Consider the following 18,341-nt stretch of genomic DNA (forward strand, 5'->3'; position numbering starts at 1 on the left):
CTGGAAAGAATTCTCATGCAGATAATAGAGATTTCTCCACATACACAAAAATTTAAAAATTTAATACAGAATAAGAGTTACAAGAATATGGCAACAATTTAATCATAAAGAGGCAAAAAGTCTAAGCTAAGTAAGATAAATTAGGTCCCAGATGATCTAAGATGTTCAACCAATTTTTTTTTTTGAGACAGGGTCTCTCTACATAGCTCAGATTAGCCTTGATCATGTGATCTTCCAGCCACAGTCTCCTGATTGCTGAGATTCCAGGCGTGCGATACCAGGTCTGGCTACATAACTCACCTAATTCATTCATTCAGTAAGTTTGTATAAGTATCAATATGTTCTGGTGTGTATTTTCAAGTCTAAGTGTACACTGACTAACACAGCTAAAGCACTTATCCAAAGTCCTACTGCTAGGACTATGTAGGCTAGGCAGAGAGCCCAGGTCTGTGTGGCTCAGGCCCAGAGGACATGTACTGTGTTACACTCAAGTCATGATGACATTCTCATGAATACCTACCCCTAATTTCTTTGGTAAACTTGACACGCTGGGAGTCTGTTAGAGGTTTTGTCTGCTCATTGATGTTCTGAATGTCTAAAACCTCGCACATGAACTCAATGATAGGTTGAGCCCGGTAGAAAGCAGTTGCAGATACTAACAAACAGAGAAAGGATACTTAAGCATCAAGGCAAAGTGAAGGACCCAAACTAAATGAACAAAAAGCAGAGTTAGCATATGGAGTTCCAACCCACCATCAATATTGAGCATCATATTCCACATGGCAGGTCTCACAGACTGATGAAAGCCGAACCAGACCTCTCTGCCCCCTCCCAGAGGGTGGTAATAACCTTCAGGAGGTGAGAAAAGAGACCGGCCTACTGGAGTGTACCTGAAGAGACAAAGGTTTGAAACTTCATGCAAAACATTTTGATGTCAGTTTGAGAACTGAAATCGAGTTGGAATGGTGATTTATGTTGGAGCTCTTGTATGGCTAAGAACAATCTGTTAAAAAGGCTGACACTGGTGGGAAGGGATCCAAAGTAAGGTACTGACCTCATAGAGGGGAGATGCCTTGTAATCACATCAAGTGCTTGCACTGAGTCATCTGGGACTTCATTCAGGTGCCCTGCTAAAGCTTCTAAAAGCAGCTGAAGGCTCACAACTGACACCCACTGCACAGACACTTTGAAAGTTTGGTCTTTACCCTCACCTGGGAGGGTCACCTCCATATCAACCTAGGGAAAATACATACATACAAACAGGTTTGTAATGGTTGTAGGAAAGACCCCAAGAATATTCCATATGGCATATGCATAACGGATATTTATCTTAACACTTTTTATAAATGCAGACCATTGGAAATTCAATTTTCAATAAGTAAATAAATAATTTAATAGAAAATATTATACAATAATTAAAAATAAGGGGCCAGAGGGATGGAAAAGTAGGTAAATACTATACCACCAAGCCTAATGACGTGAGTTTGATCCTGGGCACCACATGGTAGAAGGAGAGAAACAACTCCCACAAGTTGTCCTCTACCTTCCTTATGTACACCATGGCAGGCATGAACCCATCATATATACATTCATACATACATATATACATACACATACATATATACATAATACATACATACACAAAGGTAAATAAATAAAAATTTTAAAATAAATAATTAAGGAATACACTACATTGCAGATGAACTTTATAAGCATTGAGCTAAGTGAAATAAACCTGACATGGAAAGACAAATACTGATGACTCTACTTAGATGAGAAACTCAGAGTGGACAGAGTCACAGAAACAGAAGGCAAAATGGTGGGCTCCAGAGCGGGTGGCAGGGAGGGATGGGAACTACTGCTTAGTGGGTAGAGTGGTTCTGTTTAAGATAACAGAAAACTTCTTGAGTAGATGGTGGTTACAAGTATACAACAATGTGAATGCTCTTAAAAACAGAGTGGCTGGGGCTGGAGAGATGGCTCAGCAGTTAAAAGCACTGACTGCTCTTCCGGAGGTCCTGAGTTTAATTCCCAGCAACCATATGGTGCTCACAACCTTCTGTAATGGGATCCGATGCCCTCTTCTGGTGTGTGTGAAGACAGCGTTGGATCTCCTAGAACTGGAATTGCAAATGGTTATGAACCACCATGTGGGTGCTTAGAATTGAATTTGGGTCCTTTGCAAGAACAATAGTTCTTAACCACTTACACATCTCTCCAACACTACCTTTTTAAATTTAAAAGTACTTTTTAAAAAAAAATTTATTTATTGGTATATGTAAGTACAATGTAGCTGTCTTCAGACACTCCAGAAAAGGGCGTCAGATCTCGTTACAGATGGTTGTGAGCCATCATGTGGTTGCTGGGAACTGAACTCAAGACCTTTGGAAGAGCAGTCGGTGCTTTTACACACTGAGCCATCTCACCAGCCCTTAAAAGTACTTTTTGAAAGTCAATTTTTAGAATATTTTCTTCCTTATCTATTTTTGTGTGAGTGCAGGTTCCCATGGAAGCCAGAAGAGAGAGATGGACTTTTCTGGAGCTGAAGTTACAGGCAGTTATGCTGCCTGATGTCAGTCCCGGGAACCAACCTCAGTCCTTGGAAACAGCAGCAAGAGCTCTTAACTGCTGAGCCATCTCTTCAGTACCTTCTCAAATGCTTATTACATCTGTTTATTTATTTATTCCTTTATTGTATGGTACTGTTTGTTTGTATATGCTCTGCCCAGGGAGTGGCACTATTAGATGGTGTGGCCCTGTTGGAATAGGTGTGTCACTGTGGGTGTGGGCTTAAGACTCTCATTCTAGCTGCCTGGAAGCCAGTATTCTCCTAGCAGCCTTCAGATGAAGATGTAGAACTCTCCGCTTTTCCTGTACCATGCCTGCCTGGACACTGCCATGCTCCTGCCTTAACGATAATGAACTGAATCTCTGAACCTGTAAGCCATCCCCAATTAAATGTTGTCCTTAGAATAGTTGCCTTGGTCGTGGTGTCTGTTCACAGCAGTAAAACCCTAACTAAGACAATGTATATATACATGTACATGTTTGTAGGTGAGTATGTAGTATGGCACATGTGTGGATGTCAGAGGACAACCTGTAGAAGTCAGTTCTCTCCTCCCACCACATAGGTTCCCAGGGATAGAATCCAGATTTCCTGGCTTGGATTACACTACACCCACCAAGCCACTTCAGAATTCCTAATTTTAAAGTATTACGGGCTTACAATACCCTATAACTCCAGCTCTAGAAGATTTGATGCCCTCTTCTGACTTCTGTCAGAACCATATGTACATGTCTACAAACTCACACACACAGTCATTTGCATAAATATAATTAAAAGATATAATTTTTTAAAATAATTTTTCACTGTTTGTTTTGTTTTGTCTTGTTTTTGACTCAGAGTCTCACTGTATAACCCGGGTTGGTCTGGAATTTCCTAGGTAGACCACACTGGCTTGGAACTCGCAGAGATACTCCTGCCTCTGTCTCCTAAATGCTGAGATTAAAGATGTGTACCACCTTACTTGGCACTTTTTTTTTAACTATTAAAACAAATGTTAAAGAGTGTGCTGTGGTACTGTTTTCCTAAGTGAAGCTATGAAAACTCTGTTGTTATATTTAGGCAGTCCTCTATTAATGTTCACTGTGAGTGTGAAAAATGTGGAATCTATGCCAAGTCAGTGTAACTGCAGGCCTCCTTTTGTCTGTGCTTACCAGTGAAGACACAATGATTGTGGAAAGTGTAACCAGTCTATCATCTCTGTTCCAAGAACTGGGGTGAAGGAGGTTGTGAGAGGCTCAGTGGTTGAGCAGTCACCACCATGTGTGCAGCCCCACAGCAAGAAGAGGAAGCGCAGCAGGAAGAGGAGGAAGCTTGCCAAATGCTCAGCGAGAAAACATGCCACCAACAAGCTTGACTCCCCAAATTCCATCTCTGGAAGCCACGCGGAGACGGAGAGAACCAACTCACAAGTGTCGTGGCATGAGCACGCCTCCCAGCGGTAAGTAACTGAAGGAACAAAAGCACTGACTGTGACCCAGAAGAAAAGCCTCTGTCATCTGCAGTTGCCACTGAGTAACCTGGAGTGCCCCCTGCTGGCACTTACCCTATCCCGTCCGATTGGCAGTGGCTGTGCTGTGTACATGTTTCTTTTGCCATCGTAGCCAGGCTGCCGATCTCCAAATATCTGCATCTTGAAGTGCCGCACCATAGTGTCTACCACCTCCCTTAACAGTAATGGAGACAGTGGCAGTTAGCTTTGAGAAATGACCAACGGAAAGCGGCTCCACACTTTCATCTAAACTCTGTGTGGTGCCACTAGAAAAAAGCCAAAAGTCACAAAGATGACTCAAGAAATGAAGAAAAAAAATAACTTAAGGAAGGTAACAACAAATGGGCACAAATGAGCACATAGAAGACACCTGCACCAGCCTGGTCTACAGAGTGAGTTCCAGGACAGCCAGAGCTACACAGAGAAACCCTGTCTCGAAGGAAAAAAAAAAAAAAAAAAAAAAGAAGAAGACACCTGCAATCCCAACACTGGCATGGTGGAGGCAGGAAGATCAAGAGTTTAAAATCATCCTTGGTTAAATACTGAACTTGAGACAAGCTTGGACTACATGAGACCCAAGGAAGGAAACCAATTCTTTCCAGTCATTCTCTGACCTCCACACATATGCCACAACACACACGCACGCGCACACGCATACACACACACACACACACACACACACACACACAAATAAGAATGTAAAGAAAGTAATTATAGCTTTGTAAGAATAATATATTTGAGGCATCTGAGCTTTGTGTTGATGTTTATGACTAAATGATGTTTCTTATAAAATCAGAATCCTTATCAAGAACATTGGTGCTTGGGACTGGAGAGACGACTCAGCAGTTAAGAGCACTGACTGCTCTTCCAGAGTTCAAATCCCAGTACCCATTTGGTGACTCACAACCATCTGTAATGGGATCTAATGCACTTTTCTGGTGTGCCTGAAGATACAACACTATACTCATATACATTAAATAAAAAATAATTCTTTTTAAAAAAAGAATCTTAGAAGGTCTTAGAATAAAGAATAGAACTCAGAAACTTGTAAATCAATATATCCAAGACACATGGTATTCAAATGAGTAGGTCAACCCCCTTTTCTAATGCTAATGTTTATTATTCTGCATACTACCTTGTCTTATTCCAAAACGTTCCTAGATAGTATAAACAAAAAATGCTATTAAATATTCTCACTCCAAAAGAGATTACCAATCTAGTTTGTATTAGACAGAAATCTCGATTAGTCACGCCTGGCTCCATTTTAGCCTTGCATACAGGGGTTTACTCTGCAGTTCCTCAAGTAAATGCAATGGCCTGGAAACTGGAATATGTAACACAAGACACGGATGGATCCGAGTTCACAAATGTCAGTGCAAAAGTCAGTGAAAACTGCCAAAGCTGACGTCAGGACACTTTTGAAAGAGACCAAATTCATTACATACAGATCCAAGCCGGGCATGGTGGCACATGCCTTTAATCCCAGCACTTGGGAGGCAGAGGCAGGCAGATTTCTGAGTTCAAGGCCAGCCTGGACTACCGAGTGAGTTCCAAGACAGCCAGGGCTACACAGAGAAACCCTGTCTGGAAAAATAAAAAACAAATAAACAAACAAACAAAACAAAACAGATCCAAAAATCTGATCAGCACCTGAAAGATGTAGAAAAGATTCTGCAGAATGACAAACGGTATCCAGTACTGGACTGTGTGCCAGAGGGGTGGCCTGTACTGATGACCTGGATCACAGAGGTCCAACCCCCGCTCCCACAGCATCAGAGCCCACTAGACGGTCAACAAAACAATTCTAAATACCCTTCCATAGGATTGCTGTTAATTGAAAATGCTTACATGAGCCAAATTTTCAGGTTTTTACGTATATGTGCATTGGTCAACCTATTGCAAAACCACCCGACGAGCAGAAGGAGAAGCAATTGTGGGCAGTCTCAGAATAGAACACTTTGAAAATAGTTAATGCTTTTCTTTGTGTGACATGACTGACATACATACTCAAATATAGGTTGTCTTTAGTAAATTTAAAATCTCAAAGCTAAAAATCATCCGTTTATAAGGTGTGGAAGCCAGTGACTTGGTGATGTTGTTATTAGCAGTGTTACTCAGCAAGACAGGAGAATTGGTGATAGGAGCTCGAAAATACCACAGACACCAGGAAAACTGAAGTTGGAGTTTGTTTTTAATTTTGTTTTTTAAGCAGACAAAAGAGAAAACACTGAATTTAATTCTTCCAGAGACTATGAATAATATCATGGACATACTTTTAGCTTTGTCTCTAAAGAGCAGTTTAGTTGTGTTTGTTCACGTATGTGCTTTGATTCTCCCCTCTGGATTTACAGGCCAAGTCTTGTTTATCCCAGGAGAAGATGTATTTAGTAACTTCTTCTCAGATATGAACCACATTCATAACTAACATGTTGGCCAGGATGGAATACTGGTTTAAACATTCTTTATTCTCCACTGAATGATCTCTACCAATATTCTCAATTAGACAACAAAACTCCCTTTCTGGGTGTTCCTGTAAACTACTCCTGTTTGAATGTTTGAACTTTTGTTTCTAAAANNTTTAATTTTAAGATNTTTGAATGTTGAATTTATGTATTTGAACTACAATAAACCAACCTGTTTGTGTATGTGTATATATATATATATATATATATACATACACACACAAATACAATATGTATATACAAATATGTATATACAAATATATATGTGTGTGTGTGTGTGTGTGTGTGTGTGTGTGTATAGTCAGTGAAAACTGGGGTGCTTTGTGTTACCAGCTTTAAAAAGATAACTCTGTGTGTGTGTGTGTGTGTGTGTGTGTGTGTGTGTGTGTGTATGTGTACACTCTAAGGAGGCCAGAAGAGGGTACTGGATCCCCTGAAGCTGTAAGAAACCCCATGTGGATCCTGGGAACCCAGCTCCAGCCTTCTCTAAAAGCAAAGGACATTCTTTTTTTTTTTTTTTAATGTGTAGCCCAGGCTGGCCTTGAACTCATGATCCTCTTGCCTCTGTCTCCTTCAGCAAATCCCACCGGCGTGCGCCACCACTACCGCTGCAAAGGGCATTCTTGACTCTCTCTCTAGCCCCATCTTACCAACCTTGTTAAGCTCCATGTTTGTGAACTGTATCCTAACTCAAATATCACAGCCATCAAAACTACAAGTGAAATCAGTAGGAAAGTCACACTTATAAACAAATCGTGAGAAAGAATGGTAGATAGAGAAATGTAATTTAATACAGCCTCCGTTTTTAAGAAAAAGCTAACTTAAGAGCTACACATTCTTTCCATATTAGAAGAGGATAATTTCTCAGTTTGTATTCCTTATTTTGTTTGTTTGTTTGTTTGTTTTGAGACGGGGCTCATGCAGCTGAGGCTAACCTTGACCTCTACCTAGTGAGGGGACGACACCTGGTTTATGGAGATTAAGTCTAAGGGTTTGTGGGTAATGACAGGTATCCTCCTACTGAGCTACAGTTCTCACCCCATCCCAGCTTGATTTTTTTCATTATATGTTTTATTTGCTGATTTATCAAGTTTTGCCCATCAGCATATGAATGTCTCAAAGCCCCAGACATCACCCCTCCCCCCAGGCCTAGAAGGTCTTTTCTCTGTTCTACATCTGCTTAGTTATGAAGTCTCCAGGACAGACTCCAGCAGCTCACTCCTGTGCACCTGTGTGTGTGTGGTGCCGGCCTGTCAGCTGAGCACAAGCGTTTTCTCTCCTTCTCTTTCTTTCTTTCTTTCTTTCTTTCTTTCTTTCTTTCTTTCTTTCTTTCTTTCTTTCTTTCTTTCTTTCTTTTTTGTTCTGTTTTTCCAAGACAGGGTTTCTCTGTATAGCCCTGGCTGTCCTGGAACTCACTCTGTAGACCAGGCTGGCCTCGAACTCAGAAATCCGCCTGCTGCCGGGTCTGGTGGCGCAGGCCTTTAATCCCAGCACTTGGGAGGCAGAGGCAGGCGGATTTCTGAGTTCGAGGCCAGCCTGGTCTACCAAGTGAGTTCCAGGACAGCCAGGGCTATACAGAGAAACCCTGTCTCGAAAAACAACAACAACAAAAAAAGAAATCCGCCTGCCTCTGCCTCCCAAGTGCTGGGACTAAAGACGTGTGCCACCACTGCCCAGCCTCTCCTTCTTTTTCTAATCATATTCTTTCAGGGTTTTCAAGAAGCTAGCTCATTAAGAGAACTTAATGTGCTCAATGTGCCCATTTTCTTGGCAAGATTCTTGCCCTTCACTTCTCTGCTTACAGCAATGCCAAGAGCATGCTGGGTAACAGTGGGGACTTTTCTGACTTGCATGGATGGTAGCACCTGTAGGGGTTCTGTTTTGAACAGCACACATTCCCCGGATGCCTACAATTTCATCTTTCCTAGTATTCATTCATATGTGGCCAAAGGAACAACTCCATGTTTTCTAAAACGCCTAGCTTGCATACACAGCACACCTTTCCTCATCCTTCGGGTGAGTTACTAAAAGACTGTACTGTCAGTGGAAAGGCAAGAGATCTCTGGTACAGTACAGCACAGAACAATACCCACTACACTGTAAACGCCCTACCCTGTTTGTGTCGAGCCAGGTGTGGAGACCTCCACCTACCACCGCATCCTCAGGGCTGTTTGGAGTCTTAACCTCTGTACTCATGTTCACATCCTACATGGATCTCATTCTGTATTGTGCTTTACCAACAACATATTCATGACTCTCAAATGCCTACTTTCAGTACACATCTCCCCTAAATCCAATTTCACATATTCTGTAATCTAATAGACACCATGACCTTAGCATGTCTAACATATCTTGGGGCTAAAGAGGTTAACTTGAGGCTAACTCAGCAGTGAAGCATAGTTAAGATTCGACTGCCAATTGGGCAGCTCACAGTTGCCTGTAACTCCAGCTCCAAGGGAATCTGACATCCTCTTCTGGTCTCCATGGGCCAGGACACACACACACACACACATACATACATACATACATAAATATTTAAAATACATGTCCTCACTCACTCAGAAAGCTAAAGCTGGAAGACCTGAATTAAAAACATTGTAAATCAGTGCTTGTCTGGGCTGCATATCAAGACCCTGTCTCAAAAGATGATTGATCTCTACACCCGGGCTGAACAATCATGGGCTTAGACAACACTAAACTATACCAGAAAGCCAAATTATTGCAGTATAATTTTAAAAAGGATAAAGCAAAAACAAAAAACCTCCCTAAACTTCACCACATAGCTCAGTTGGCAGTAAAAGCATCATCAACAAAGCGAGAGTCTTCGTGTCGGAGGCTGCTGGAGGAAGACCACATGGAGGCAGGGACAGAGACACGAGTGTGTGTGTGCTTTTGCTACAGGCCATCTTCATATAGTTACCCGACCACACCCACCAACCAGGTCACTTCAGCGGACCCTCTTGACTGATGCCAGAAATAAGCAGGGTTTCTCCGGGAGCTTTCTTCAATACTTTTTCAAGACAATCCTCACATCATTATGCTATCATGTACAAAGTGATAACATCTAAATCTCCAGGTAACTCTACTGCCCATACACTAACAGCTTCTTCTACCGTCATAAACTTCTGGTACCTTTAATTGATGATGACCAATGTCCACTTTATCAAAGAGCATGTATTTATTAATAGATCAATGTTATATCTGCAGAGTTGCCAGAACAACTGAAGAGGATCACGTCATATACTTGCTACGAGGGTAAAACGATGCCTACCTGCTGAGAGACTTCCGAAGACAATACAATACTTAATAAACTGTCTGAACTATATGCACTTAAAAGTCTACTCTTTCTGATTCTTACCTGTTGACTCTACGAGGCCGTTTTTCTGGTTTAATATCCACATCATAGTGATACACATCTATTTTAGGGATCTGAACCTGAAAATGATTGGCTAACAGTCGAATTGGTTTCCCAACGGTCCCAAGGCCAGGACGCCGAGGTGGCTGGAAGAGGCTGGCTGGAGGTCCTAAAGAGATTGAAAGACATATGTTGTGCTATTTGGTAATGAGGAGAATAATGACAGTTAAACTTATTGAGATCTTACTTATCACTGAACATGTTCTGATATAAAAAAAACTCTTGGATCTGAGGCTGAGGCTCAGAGGTTAAAAGCACTGGCTGCTTTTCCAGAGGACTCAGGTATTGTTCCCAGCATGACAGCTTACAACAGTTTGTAACTCCAGTTCTGGGGGACCTAATGCCTCTCTTCAGACCTTCATGGGCACCAAGTATACATGGGATACATACCTGCAGGCAAAACACTCACACACATAATTTTTTAAAATAAATATGACACATTTTTAATTTTTTATGCATATTGGTGTTTTGGCTGCATTTGAGGTATCAGATCTCCTGGAACTGGGGATACAGACAGCTGTGAATTTCCATGAAGGTACTGGGAACTGTCATCTGGCAAAATTATATACATTAAAAAATAACATGTAGCCAGGCATGGTAGCATGGGATGCTAAGGGAAGATACTAAAGAGCTCAAAGACATAACCCTGTCTCAAAAATAGCAATAGGGGCTGGTAAAATGGCTCGGTAACAAAAGACTTTACTGCCAAGTTTGACAACCTTATTTTAATACCCAGGACTGACAGCGTCATAGGAGAGAACTGACTCTAATGCACACACACACACACACACACACTGAATGCATTAAAACAATAAGGGGACTGGAGAGATATCTTAGCTCTTAAGAGCACTGTCTGCTCTTCTAGAGGACTTGGATTTAATTCCCAGAACTCAAATGACAGCTCACAACGATCTGTAACTCCAACGAGAGGTGATCTGATGCCCTCTTCTGGCTGCTGTGGGCACCAGACATGCACATGATGAACAGATATACATGGAGGCAACTCATACAGACAAAATACAATCAGTTAAAAAAAAAAAAAAAAAAACTATAAAAAAAAAAAAAAAAAAAACTATAATACAAAATAAAACGAGGAGCCAGAGCCAGGTAAGATGGTGCATTTCTTCAATTCTGGCACCTAGTAGGCAGAAGCAGGCCAGCCAGAGCTACGAAGTGAGACTCTGTCTCTAAATAAATAAATAAATAAATAAATAAAAACAGAAATAGAAAGAGGACAATATCAGGTATTCTTATCTATCGTCCCCACCTTACTTTTTTTTTTTAGATTTATTTATTTTATTTTTTATGTATATGAGTGTTTTGCTTGCATGTATATATGTGTACCACATGCCTGCCTAGTGCCACGGACACCAGGAGAGGGCATAAGACCCCTGGAACTGGAGTGAACCACCATGTGAGTACTAGAAACCAAGCCTGGGTCCTCTATAAAAGCTACAAGTGCTCAAAACCACAGAGCCATCTCTTTAGGTCCCTTCACCTTACTTTCTGAGACAATATCTCCTACTGAACTGACCATGTGCTTTTTACATAGGTGCTGGGAATCCAAACTCAGGTTTTCATGCTTGTACTGCCCACTAAGCCATCTCCCCAGGCCCACAAAATATAGTAACATATGTTATACAATGAATAATCAAAACCCATTGTTTACTAGGCTACTTTACCACAGCTCTTTCTCTCCTGTCCCCTTCCTCTTTCCCTTTCTTCCTTCTCCCTCCTGACTCCTATCCCCCCTCTCAAAACTGAACCTCTATTAACCTTCTTTGGAAAAGGATTTTATAGACACAGCCTGCAGATACTCATCTAACCAATCTCCCTCTAATGAGAATATCAAGTGGACACTGGCCTAAGAAATAAGCATCTTCTCTATTATGAATAGGCACTGAGCAAAGTAGGTTGTGGTTACAATGGAAAGTTACAAGTTCTCTTACTAAAGTGACATTTTACTGACTGAGAAGCCACTAAAAAGGGAAAGCTTTGAAATACTTATCTGCTGTGGTCCAACATCACTTAAGGACACCACAGGAAATATCTTAATGGAATTTGTATTGACAAATCGGCATATACTAATAGTTAAAGTATTGAAAATCTCTTCACATATTCAATGTGAATAATAATTATTGTTCATTTCCTCCTAAAGTCAAAACTTCAGAATGTAGTTCAGATGCAATTTTCTAAGAAAGATCTATCCCTTGTATATACAAGACCCTGAGTGTAGGGTAGGACTTAGCTCAAGTGTAAGAAATCACTTGTGGACCAGCAAGATGGCACAGCAGGTAAAGGTACTTTGTTGCCAAACTTGAGTCTGATCCCTGTGTCCGAATGGTGAAAGCAGTGAACTGATCACACACACACACACACACACACACACACACACACACCAAACATAATTTTTAAAAGGATTAAGTTGTTATATTGTCCTGTGTTCTGTACTAGACTTATAAATTCTTAGAAGAACTAGAATTTCAGTTCTGGTTCCCACAACACCTAACTCATCACCCAACAAGCTGTATGAATTCCATACATGTGGAAAAGCAACCTTAAAGCCAGATAGAAACAAATCAGAAACTTCAACCCTAATATGCAAAGTGTGACAATTATTCTTCAACAGTGCAAAAGCACATGGCATATGAAAAGCATCACTGTGATGCACAGGGGTGTGGTAAGGCAATTACCAATCAACCCAATTAAACCATACAGATAAATCAGCCTTGCACAAAATACATGTAAGCAACCATTATAACATAAAATTACAAAGAATCCAGCTTTAAAGGAGAAATTGGAAGCAGAAGCTTGGATCAAATGAATTCCCTAGGAAACGGATTTGTAACAGTCACTGGATCAAGGCCTCCCATTTCTTCCCCAGATTTCACAGGTCTTTGATTATCTATACTTCTCTAAAGTACTTAATGGCAAAGAGATTGAAATAAAAGAGGTTAAATAGAAGGTTGGGAGTATAGCTCATTGGTAAAGGATGCCCCTATAGACACAAGATAACACCCTAGGCTGATCCTTAGCATCAAAGCAGGGTGGGCTGCTGAGATGTCTCGGCAGTTAAGAGTCCTGAGTTCAATTCCCAGCAACCACATGGTGGTTCACAACCATCTGTATAATGGGACCCAATTCTGATCTGTCTGAAGACAGCTACAGTGTACTCATATAAATTAATAAATAAGTAAATCTTTTTTTTAAAAGTAGAGTAAATATTTTATGTCTCTTTTTCTTGACACAAGAAAGTCAGGTAGGTGACCACTTCTCTAAATAAGCTTAGATTTATTTAGAAATTATATGCTACCTGGGCAGTGGTGGTGCACACCTTTAATCCCAGCACTTGGGAGGAGGCATAAGCAGGAGGATTTCTGAGTTCAAGGCCATCCTGGTCAACAGAGTGAGTTCCAGGACAGCCAGGATTATACAGAGAAACCCTATCTCGAAAAACAAAGCAAATAATAATAATAATAATAATAATAATATTTTTTCTAAAGTTTTTACTTCAAAATCCAATTTATTTGAGTTAGGCAAACTATCTACTTAATAAAATAAGCATAGCAGCTGAGTTTCAGGAACCAAAGGATTCGGATTTGAGTTTGGTTCCGGCGTTACCATTTCCTAACTGTATAGCATCAGGCTATCTCCTAGCTTCTCTATAGCTCAGCTTCCTCTTCTATAAAACAGGGGTAAGTGATACTAATTAGTAGCATCTATCTCACAATGCTATAGTGAGGATTCCAGGAGATGATGTCGACAAGAGGCTCAACAGTTCTTTGTAACAGTTATGCATTCAGTAAGTGTTAGCTATTATAACAGCTGCATAAAGGTCAGAGTTAATGCTCACAGATATTCAGGTTTTATATTGGGGGCATCTGTAGGACTTTGGACAGTCAAAAAATTACATTTTCTGAAAACAAGGTGTTTATGATTTAACTCAGAATGGATGAGATCAGCCTTGAATAAAGGATTTGCTTGCTTGTTTGGTTAGCTGGTTTGTTAAACGGTTGGATGGTGAGGTTTATCATTGTTGCTGTTTGTTTTGATAGGTTATTCCTCAGTGACCTAGGCTTTGGACTCACAGTAATCCTTCATCTTCAGCCTTCCAAGTGCTGAGATCAAGTTATAAGCCACCCAGTACAGCTCCAATGAGCTCATAATTATTAAACTATTTTCCTAGAAAAAAATTATTTATTTTTTTATGTGTGTGCATATTTTTCTTACATGTGTGTCCATGTACCACATACATGCAGTGCCCACAGAGGCCAGAAAAAGATGTTGGATCCCCTGGGACTGGAGTTACAGGCAGTTGTGAGGCACTATGTGGGTGCTGGGAATCCAACCCAGGTTCTCTGGAAGAACAGCCAGTACTCTTAACCACTGAGTCATTTTTCCAGCCCATATAAAAGTATTTCACAAGTTATAATGTACTACAAAGGCTGGAGGGCTGCTGCTCAGTGGTAGGACATTTGTCTATTATTCGTGGGCTCCTGGTCTCTGTCCCAAGCACTGCAAAAACAAACATAAATAAACAAGCCAACAACTACAAAAAGCATGCAAAAAATAAGGTTCTAATCACTATAACCAAAATGAATGATGAAGGTCATCTAACTTTACGTTACTGAGAGACGGTGAACCTGGGCCATGACAGAGGAGTGAGCAGGACTCAGAGGCCTCCCAGGGATTGCTAAAGTGCAGAGGACCCAAAACACTAGCACTAGGCACTCACTAATGGAAGCAAAAGTGCTTCTTAAGCTCTAAAAATAGCCTAGAAGCAACATCCCACCAAACCCATGGGCTCCTTCTGTTCCCAGGCCATGCTCAACAAGCAACTGGTGGTACTCGTTAGTAAAAGGTAGTTGGATACCAAGAGTCTGCTATAGGGCACACAGGAAAACATTACTCAACAAAGAAGATCTATGTAAAATTTTGGCTTAATCATTGATGCCATTTAAATAGGATGAATGAGTATTCGTTTTCTACAAATCCAGCATTTCTAAGTAAACTTCCAAGTCCTCTAACCTGCAAAAACTAAAATCAAACCAAAGACGGTGGGCAGCTGGTTTCCTGGGCAGCTCCTTATATCTCCATATTGATTCTTTTCATGAAACTCAGCTGTACACACAGTTACATAATCTCTTTCCATATCAGTTAATAACTGCACCAATTGCTTCAATTTTAAGTTACTCTTGAGGCCAAAGAAAAGAAACATTTGTTGAACATCTGTACCAGGCTTGTCAGAACTTTGCACAAACCTCAGCTTTCATTCTCACACTGTCAGTCATGTAGCACATTAGCCTTGTCTTAGAGAAGAGGAAAATGAAGTTTAATGTAAGTAAATTGTGGGGAAGTGGAGGTAGGGGTTGGGGGTAATCCAAGTATGAAATTACTATATTAGTTTTGACTAGAAGTTTGGTACAGTCCTAAAGCCACAAGCATCCTTTTATCTATAGGAACATGTCTGAAATAGCAGCACAATATGCTGAGGTTTATCAAATATATATAACAATATATTTGACAATATGTAACAAACCAATGTGTTTTTTTTTTTCCCTTTTGGACAGTCTATGTAGTCCAAGCTATCTTCAAGCTCTTGCTCTTCCTCAGCCTTCCAAATGCTGAGATTATATGTATGCACCACTACAGTAGGCTCAAACCTGTTTGTTTATTTTATAATCAGGGTCTCAAGTAGCCCAGGCCAACCTCAAACTCACTTTGTAACTGACACTGGCCTTGAACTCTGGATTTCCCTGCCTCCACCCCAGAACTGTTTGGATTATAAACATATGCCACCATGCCCAGCTTAAGCCGATTTATTTTTTAAAGGCCTATGAATTTTGATTATGTGGGCTTTTTAAGAAAACCTTAAGCAGCAAATAAAGATAGGATTTAATCACTCAGTTATGTAAATATGTTCCAAGTTAACAAACCTGCAAAATTTCCAAATGCAAACAATAAACCTAATTTTCTATGAATTTAAAAAACATAAAACTAAGTCTACTATGTAGACAAGGTTTGAATATGAAAACTAATTCCATCACTGCCCCTAAACCTTGCCCTACTTAGCCAAGCCATTAGCAACCTGTTATAGGGGTTGAACATAAGGTTCCAAAAGAAGAATATTCATGAGAGTTTAGAAAGCTTCCTTGGGTTGGAGCAGAGAGGAGAACCAGGGGCCACCCAAAACCAGCAAAGAATCACAGTTTCAAAACCACTTTTTCGTTTGATTTTCACAGCCACTGATAACCCAATTAAAAGGGAACGCAGGGCATTGATGCCCGTGCTCGAAAGTACTGGCTTGTCTTTCCACAGCACTCTGGGACTGACAAACTGACAGATACCAAACTTCAGGGCTTTGGAAAAAGAACGGACATCCCTTTGGCTTTCAGGGACAGGGGTGAGACGGGTCTTTCTTCCTCATCTGAGGAACTAGATGCCAGTGCAAAAGAAAACAGGGATTCTGCCCCCACACCAAGAAACCCCTTGACAGAAGGTAGAAGAAGGCCTTCCAGGTTTGGGCTGGGCCTCGGCGTGCACCAGACACACGGTCCCATTCGAGGCCCCGGCTAGCCTCGCGGCGACCGTGGACAGAGAGATCTAAGGTCCGAACAGGTGTGCCCTACCCCGGGGGACTCGGGTCACCTCTTGAGCCTCCCTCCCTTAGATGGGTCCCGAATAGACCTAGAGTCTTCAGCTGGAGCGTGGTCCCCGCCCCCCAGGGACGAGGGACCCCTTCCTTCCCGGGGCCTGGCAGCCGGCAGCCGGCAACCGGGTCCGCACGAGCGGCGGCCGGACAGCGACAGTCCCTTCCTCCGGTCTGTCTGCCCTCCCGAACCCCAGGTCCGACTCTGGTCCGAGCGCGCTCCTCACCGGGTCCCAGTGCCTCCATGGCGGCGGCGGGGCCCGCCTCGCTCCGGTCCCCGGCGTCTCCCGCTCCGGGCCCCGCCGCCGCCGCCGCCGCCGCGTAACGCTTGCTCTCCGGAATCTTGGCGCTGAAGCAGCGCCGCGAAGACGCGGGCGCTGGGCAGGGGGCGGCGGCGGCGCCCAGTCCGGGGACAGGGACCCGGCTCTGTCACGGCTCTTCCGGCCTCAGCGACAACAAAAACAATCCCGGCCGCTGCCGCCGCTGCCGCCGCCGCCGCCGCCACCGCCAGCTGGAGCGGGAGGCGGCGCGCGCCCGCCGGGCGGGGAGGGGGCGCCAGGCGCCTGCGGTCCGGGGTCCCGGCTGGCGAAGGGGGCGTGCGCGGCCCCGCACGCGCGGGGTCCAGCGAGCCTGACCGTGGCAGGGGGCGGGGTGCGGCAGGGACGGGCGCGCGCCCTGGGGGCCGAGCCCCGAGGACGCGTCAGGCGCGCGCCCGTCCGCCAGCGGGCCCGCCCACCCGCCGTCCCGCACGCCGCTCCGCCGGTCCGGGTCAGGCAGCCTTCCTCCAAGTCGCCGTCGAAAGAGCTGGATTCCAGTCCTTGATGACCCACTGGCAGCAGCCCTCCACTTCGTCCTGAGACTCACCTTAGGAACCTGTCCCCCATCGCCAACCCCCCCACGGATGACCCCTGGACACCTCAAGCACAACCGGTCCTTCAGTCACCTTCAGTCATTCCTCCCCGCTCCTGCCACTCCACCCCACCCATACACACACCACACATCCAGTCACCTTCCTTCCCTGTGCAGGGAAAGCAGGTTCTGTTCTGTGTACCAAGACCGGTCAACATGTCACCAAGGCAGCAGGTAGCTCAGCGAGTCAAGTATCCTTAAAGTTTCCAGTTAGAACTTCCAGTTAAGACACGACCATAGGCTGTCTGGTCAACTAAACGGGCAACAGCGGTCTACTAGTTTAAAAGGCACAACACCCTCATTCTAGTTTGCGGAGGCCGCCATTGGGTACCACAGACGGTGTAGCTTAGTATAACAGAAATGCATTTTCTCTCAGTTCTGCACACCAACAGTCTAATAAGTTCAAGGCAAGTTGGGGGGAGGGATTTTCTCCTTCGGTTGTAGATGTCTGTTTTCCTGTGCTATCACACAGTCTTCCCTTGGTATCTTCTATCCAAACTGCTCCTTTTTGGTTTTTGTTTGTTTGTTTTTTTTAATTAATTTATGTGTATGAGTGTTTTTTGCCTGCATGCATGTGTTTGTGCCTGGTGCCTCCGGAGACCAGAAGACCAAATCAAATCCCCTCGAACCGGAGTTACAGATAATGTAAGCTGTGTAGGGGCTGGGAATCAAACCTGGGTCCTCTGCAAGAGTATCAAGTACCCTTAACCACTGAACCATCTCTACAGCCCCCAACTTCTTTTTCTTATAAGGAAGATGGCTCAGTGGGTAAAGGTACTTTATAACATTGACAACCTGAGTAGGAAGTTGGAGAGTTCAAGGCCAGCCTTTGCTACCAAAGAATTTAAGGC

At 42.9% G+C, this 18,341-nt stretch overlaps 1 protein-coding gene across 1 annotated transcript in view; it reads right to left on the reverse strand.

The window, feature by feature from the left end:
* The window catches only part of LOC110322815 (protein argonaute-4), a 44,763-nt gene extending 27,905 nt beyond the window's left edge, over window positions 1–16,858 (reverse strand). Inside the window, exons 1-6 of the mRNA XM_021199605.1 lie at window positions 16,809–16,858; window positions 9,876–10,041; window positions 4,110–4,230; window positions 1,055–1,236; window positions 754–890; window positions 521–655 (exon numbers count right to left, since the gene is read on the reverse strand). Of these exons, the coding sequence (XP_021055264.1) occupies window positions 521–655; window positions 754–890; window positions 1,055–1,236; window positions 4,110–4,230; window positions 9,876–10,041; window positions 16,809–16,827 (760 nt within the window). The 5' untranslated portion in view covers window positions 16,828–16,858. The remainder of the gene's footprint in view (window positions 1–520; window positions 656–753; window positions 891–1,054; window positions 1,237–4,109; window positions 4,231–9,875; window positions 10,042–16,808) is intronic.
* Window positions 16,859–18,341: the final 1,483 nt, after the last annotated feature.

Source organism: Mus pahari, chromosome 6, assembly GCF_900095145.1.
Source record: "Mus pahari chromosome 6, PAHARI_EIJ_v1.1, whole genome shotgun sequence".
Classification (NCBI taxonomy): Eukaryota; Metazoa; Chordata; class Mammalia; order Rodentia; family Muridae; genus Mus; species Mus pahari.